The following is a 7,068-nucleotide window of genomic DNA, read 5'->3' on the forward strand; positions in this document are numbered from 1 at the left end:
CCTCCTCCTTCTCCTCCTCCTCCTCCTCCTCCTCTTCTTCCTCTTCCTCCTCCTCCTCCTTCTTCTCCTTCTTGAAATTTAATCAATGCATAATGCAGACATATCACATGTACCCTTTACACACACACACACACACACACACACACACACACACACACACACACACATGCAGGAATTACAATGAATCACAATCTTTCTCTTTCACGCGGTTCTTTGCTTCACTTAATTGTAAGGTTTGACTTAGGTGACACGAAAATGAAGCAATGAAGCATTAAAGTGACTTACTGCTTTGTGTGTGTGTGTGTGTGTGAAGTGAGAAAGATGGCATGCAGAGGCGACTGTTGTGGTGTGCTGTGGCGTCAGGAGGGTTGAGCGAGGGGGAGCAGCTGCCCCTACCAGCTGCCCTCGTAACTCTTAGTGACGAAGGGAAGGCCTGCTGGTGCTGCCTTCCGGGTGAGTGGGAGGGTGACGTATAAGGTTTTGGACCAATCAGGGAGGTAGCGTGGTGCATGAATGTGTCCACGGAATGGGAAGATCTGCGTCTGTTTATTCTCTAGTATCTAATTGGCCCGAATGGTGACGTTATTAAGGTAAGTACAGATGTGTGTGAGTGCATTTGAGGTTGTCTGTGTCCTTTAATCTGCTTCAGTGTGTCAGTTGCCCCCTGTAGTGACGTATCAATCCCCTACAGTGATTTAGTTAACTCGCATGGTGACTTAACTGGCTCCTCCTAATCCATGCAGTCACATATCTACAATAATTAAAGTAAGTATGAATGTATGTGAATGGGAAATGAAGTGTATGTGCCTGGGTCTGCTTTAGTGTGGGTGGGTGGGTGTGTGTGTATATATGTTGGGAAAGTGTGTATCGAGGTTTGGTCTGCAGGGTGTGACATTCTTTCGCCACTCGAGCCTCGCCCCATCTCGTCGCCAGCTGGTGTGGTTTACGAGCCGTGGCGTCAGTGTGAAGATCGTGGTGGGTGTGGTGGTTGTCATTACATTTCGTGTTCTCAAACGTCTGTGTCTTATCCCTAGTACTTCTATCAGTCCGCAATGGAAGTTTTGTTTTTCAATGGCGCTTAATGTGATTCTAGAGACAATTTGATATAATTATTTGCGTTTCTAGCAGTGGTTTCATGATTGTAGTGATAGCTCAGAAAAGTGGTAGGTTCTTGAATGTGTCTTAATGATTCATGCGACAGTTCAAGAGAGGTTTTCATGTTTTCAAAGATGTTGATATGAATCTAGCAACAGTTCTCTTAAGCGTTAACTAGATTCTTAAAGATGTTTTCGTGATTATAACGATATTTGAACAGATATGTATGTTTTCAAAGGAGTTTTCATAAACCAAAGATCCAGTAATGAAATAAAGCACATGTGACTAATGATCTCTGTGGTCTTTATGAATGTGGACCTTGGCCTTTGGAGCTGAGCACATGTGGCAATGATCCTCTCTGTAGTTAAAGTGCATCAGTCTCAAATTTACCTCCCAACATTTGTCTCGATGAATGAACTGATACCAAACGATGCTACAATGACGTCAGGAGGAAACCAACGTCACCAGATACCAGCGCATCCCTCTCCTTCCCACTAGAAACAAGAAATAATCACCAGCATATATTTTTCCCGCTTGATATTGACACTCGTATTAAAACAACCAATACCCTAAAGAACCTCGCATGGCAGGAAACGGCAGCACTAACACACTGACACATAGAGGTGCTTGTTTCTTGCAGACTGAGGAGAGGGGTAAAGATGTACTCGATAAGTCTCACTCACATACACAAATAATAGACTTCAAAGCGGAAATAGACATTTGAGAACTTCCGTGAAAGTGTAGATACAGCTTGGAGAGAAAGTTATATAAGTCTGAGTGAGTTTGTTTATATGACGGAGGACGTTGAACTAATGGATGGATGGTGGTGTGTACATAATGGCGGCATTCAGAGAGAGAGAGAGAGAGAGAGAGAGAGAGAGAGAGAGAGAGAGAGAGAGAGAGAGAGAGAGAGAGAGAGAGAGAGAGAGAGATGGGGATGCTTTGCTCCTTCCTTATTTACAATTTATATACGCAAAAATGTTTAAAGCTTCGCCTCAAAGAAGATGAGATGCCTTCGAGAGTACGGGATATGAGAGAGAGAGAGAGAGAGAGAGAGAGAGAGAGAGAGAGAGAGAGAGAGAGAGAGAGAGAGAGAGAGAGAGGGAGAGGGAGAGGGAGAGAGAGAACACAGCAACAGAGAAATAACTTACCAGAGATATATTTTTCTTGCCATGGTCTTCAAATTCACACCGACACGCATCTTAACTCGTACAAATGTCACTACAAGTCACAATGAAGGTCCGTCAACTCAAAGTGTCACGGCGACACTGGAAGTGTTGTGTAGCTTTCGTCTCCCTTCCTGAGGTCGATCTTCGCCTTTCTTCTTTCTTGGTTTAGTGCTTTAAATTAACGTGTCAATGTTTCAAATAAACTTCATAGCTTAGCAGATACGTATATGAATTGTGCATGAAATAATAACAATAATTATTATGATTTTCCTCTTTATCAATCACTTTAAGACATTTTATATGTTGTACAAATACATTCAATCTGTAGACTGAAGTAATTGCGAACTGCATTTTTTCATCCAAACTTTATCGTAAATGGTTATTAACTTCTCACACATTGCTTCTGGTCTTGCTAATTGTTTTGTCTCGCAGTGAAATGGTTAATGAGAAGTCTGCATAAATAAGAGAAGAAATATTCATCATAACCCGAATAATTATGTATGTTTTCTTTATCTCCATTATTAAGAACAAACTCTGATGGAAGTTATGATTTTCCACAATTATTTTCATGATTTTAGTGAAAGTTTAACAATAGCTCTGCATAATCAGTAACATAGTAATTCATAATCAAAATAGATAGTCCCCATCTCCTTTTATCTTCGCTATTATGAACAAGGTCTATGGGAAGCTATGATTTTCCACATAGTTTTAGTGATCATAGTGAAAGTTAAACAAGGACTTTGCATAATCGATGAAAAATAGTTCATCACGACACAAAGAATGTCCTCGACTCCCTTTGAGCAAGTCCTTAAGAGTACAAAGCGTCTCGCAATACGGGCAGTGGTTCTTATGGATTGTGTAAGTCACATGGGACCCAGAAAAAAAAAAAAATCGCTCAGGTAGTCATAACATTGGTTCATTACATATTCCATATGGTATTGACACACACACACACACACACACACACACACACACACACACACACACACACACACACACACACACGCCCGATAGCTCAGTAGTTAGAGCGCTGGCTTCATAAGCCAGGGGACCGGGATTCGATTCCCCGGCCTGGTGGAGATATTTGGGTGTGTCTCCTTTCACGTGTAGCCCCTGTTCACCTAGCAGTGAGTAGGTACGGGATGTAAATCGAGGAGTTGTGACCTTGTTGTCCCGGTGTGTGGTGTGTGCCTGGTCTCAGGCCTATCCGAAGATCGGAAATAATGATCTCTGAGCTCGTTCCGTAGGGTAACGTCTGGCTGTCTCGTCAGAGACTGCAGCAGATCAAATAGTGAAACACACACACACACACACACACACACACACACACACACACACACACACACTTACACACAAAGCGGTCACACAGCAAGTTATGAGTTCTCTCTGATTTCCTTACACTCCCTCGCACCAATATACCTCGCCTCTCCCTGCCACTCTCTCTTCCTCTCCCTGCCATCCTTTCCCTCTCCCTCCTCCTTGGTTGTTCCTTCACCTTTCCTTCCTTTCCTCTCCCGTTCCCGCCTCTCCCCGCCTTGCTCCTGGCGAGAATCAACACGAACAGGAAATTTGATGGAGTCCCAAGAGGAAAGTTGGATGAACGTCAGATGAATGCAGCGCTTGTGAAGGCGTGGATGGCGTGATGCAGGGAAAGTTAATGAAAGAAAAATGTTAATGAAAAGAAGCAGTAACTAATTGTAATGATGGTGTAACAGAATGTGTGTGTGTGTGTGTGTGTGTGTGTGTGTGTGTGTGTGAATGGTATCGTAATGTTCCCAAGTCATGCTCATTCACTGATTCATTTCATGGCAAAGTTTAGAATGTTCTTTGAGTATAGTTTGTCCCTGCAGGCTATATACAGGCGCACATATAAACACACATACATTCATGCATGATTACTTGGTTACCTAATGTATTCAGATGCGTGTTTACACATGCAAACGCTCCTTACCACACACACACACACACACACACACACACACACACACACACACACACACACACACACACACACACACACACACACATGCTCATACATAATGCATATATATGTTGTTTGGGTCACGTGACTGCTTGACCCTTTCTTGATCTTCCCTAAATCTGAGATACACTCGAATCAAGACCAGATTTACTGTGTGTGTGTGTGTGTGTGTGTGTGTGTGTGTGTGTGTGTGTGTGTGTGTGTGTGTGTATGATTTAGAAGATTGATTTGCGTGATACTGGTAACACTACAAATTCATTCTCTCTCTCTCTCTCTCTCTCTCTCTCTCTCTCTCTCTCTCTCTCTCTCTCTCTCTCTCTCTCTCTCTCTCTCTCTCATTCTTCATATATGTCAGTCTTTTATACACATTTTTTATTACATAAACATCATCATTGGACAAATTTATGGATGGAGGAGATGGTTGAAAGTATAGGGTCGTAATTCAATAAGGACTATTACGAGCTGACCTTAAAAAATCTTGCAGGGCCACCTATTCTCTTATGTCCTTATTACGATTATAAACTTTTATACCCGAAATAATCGGGCTGCTTCAGTATAGGATTGAAGTATCCAGGGATTTCGAAACGGTGAGTCAAAGCAACGTGACTCATTCTAGCCAGCCAGCTCAAGCCAGTCCCGCCGTGTGTGTGTGTGTGTGTGTGTGTGTGTGTGTGTGTAGTGGATCCAAATAGAACTGAACCGCCATGGCCCTTTCTAATGGCCAATCTCAACTGCTCACCAGGTATGTAGAGTAGGTAATAAGTGCATTTTGTCTGTATTCTTGGTGTGTAATGACAGGTAATGTCCAGCTGGTGCTACAGGATAGCCTGGAAACTTTACACTTGCCACACCGTCACTGCCAATACCATTTAATTGTTTGTTTTACATTTCATAAGACTTTTACGGTTATTGGAACTTTTTCTTCTTGATGTGTGAAATGGAAGGTGGTCAGCATGGAAGATCTCTAAGTATAGGGACATGAATATTGTAGTGGGTAGTGGTGGTTGTGGTGTTTAGTGGCATCCAGCGCGCCTGCCCGACTCTAAGAACTTCCCATGTTACCCACAATGCACTTTCTTCAAGCAATTTCCGTCATGTGTTCCCACTTCTCATCCTCAAGTAACGTTCTCGATCTTCGCTACCAGTGTCATTCACTAACAGGGTCTTCCACCGCTATCCATAAACCACCTCCAGGTTCTGTCACGGTCTCTCCCGGCAAAAGTAGAGCTTTTTTTTTCTATATTATAGCCTATAGCGCTTGTAGGTATACTTGAACAGTAAGGGAAGCGTTGTTCTGCTTCCACCCATTAGCGGCGCAGGCAATTTTATTTATAGTGGTACCCATATTAGGGCAGATCACCACCAAAGCGCATCTTTGGTGGAAGGCAGTTACACCTCCACCTAAAACCTGGATATCATGGTGACATGTAGGTAACTTAACCACTCGACAAATGACGACAAAATTTCAAGATGGCACGTGGTGGGATTTGAACCTACACATTAACGTCTGCCTCATCACACACTTACCATCTTATCTGCTGCGCCACCGCCTCCCTATTACAATGTACCGGTGTCAGAATCTTCTTTGGCAGGTTACAAGTGTATCAGAATATTTTACTTGAGTTCGTAGTCGGTAAAAGACCCATACATATTACCACCACAATGTTACACACACACACACACACACACACACACACACACACACACACTGCAGCCAAACAAAACCCTCATTCCCAAACCTATTCCATTAACACCCACGCCCGTTCTGCATTCAAATCAACACACACACACACACACACACACACACACCATCCCATTACAACCTGCGTGTCACCACACCCACCTGACATCAAGTTCCAACGTGAGACACCCATCTGGCACCTCCGTCTTGTCTCTCCCATGGCGGCGCGGTGCAAACTTGGGATCCACAGGCGGCGTGACAGGCGATGATGGTGCAAGGCGGGAGGAGCATTAATTACGTAGCGTGTTGTGGCGCTGATGGGCAGCTCGACATTCTTCTCGCGGCACCCGAACGGCATCTTAATTAAACAGTTTATTGATCCCGCCGCCGTCTTTGCCCAAGTGGGTGTCCTGAGTCGGGAAGTTGATGAAGGTGTTGAGGCTGGGCTGGTTATGAAGCTTCCTGTGCATCGTGTGTGTGTGTGTGTGTGTGTGTGTGTGTGTGTGTGTGTGTGTGTGTGTGTGTGTGTGCATGTGCATGTGCGCGCGCGCGCGCGTAAGACTGCCTGACTAAGATGGCTTATCTTATTAGTAAAAGACTAATCGGATCCTTCAGTGACACATTTCACCCGTACAATAACATTAACTCAGTGACATTGATCGAACTATTCCTTGCAATGCTGTTACGTGGTTCCTTTAATGACGTAACAATTATCTTCAGTGACGTAGAGAGTCCAGTGACGTGATTAAGATTTCGTTGACGTAACAAATATCCTTCAACACACACAGCTTCACAAATCTTACCTGAAATACATTAACGCACTGGCCGTATAAAATAAACCTCAATATTTCCAAATTTCCAAAAGACGACGATGATTTTCTGGTGCAGCAATGAAGCACAATTATACACGCGTACATACACACCGCAATCCTTTCACGCAGACTGACTACGAGGAATAGAGTAATGGAGTGGAGTTTCATGCCAATAGTACAACGAGACTACCAAAATGCGGTATATATTCATTTATAGTTCGGTGTTGTTGTGAGCGCGACTGATTGCTGCCACAGCCCACCTCGTATCGTGAAATGTAATGCCGTGTTCTAGAGTCCCGTCTAGTGTTTGGATAGTGTACAACCTGGAGG

The 7,068-nt window shown here is 43.6% G+C and overlaps 1 protein-coding gene across 2 annotated transcripts in view; it reads left to right on the forward strand.

The window, feature by feature from the left end:
- The window catches only part of LOC123499058 (connectin-like), an 831,458-nt gene that overhangs the window by 187,826 nt on the left and 636,564 nt on the right, over window positions 1-7,068 (forward strand). The window contains exon 1 of one of the 2 annotated variants that reach the window (XM_045246646.1): window positions 4,935-4,987. The exons of the other annotated variant lie outside the window; for it this stretch is intronic. Coding sequence (XP_045102581.1) covers window positions 4,950-4,987 — 38 coding nt within the window. The 5' untranslated portion in view covers window positions 4,935-4,949. Of the gene's footprint in view, window positions 1-4,934; window positions 4,988-7,068 lie in introns of those variants that run through there. 2 annotated transcript variants of the gene reach the window in all.

This window comes from Portunus trituberculatus, chromosome 49 (assembly GCF_017591435.1).
Source record: "Portunus trituberculatus isolate SZX2019 chromosome 49, ASM1759143v1, whole genome shotgun sequence".
In the NCBI taxonomy this organism is placed as follows: Eukaryota; Metazoa; Arthropoda; class Malacostraca; order Decapoda; family Portunidae; genus Portunus; species Portunus trituberculatus.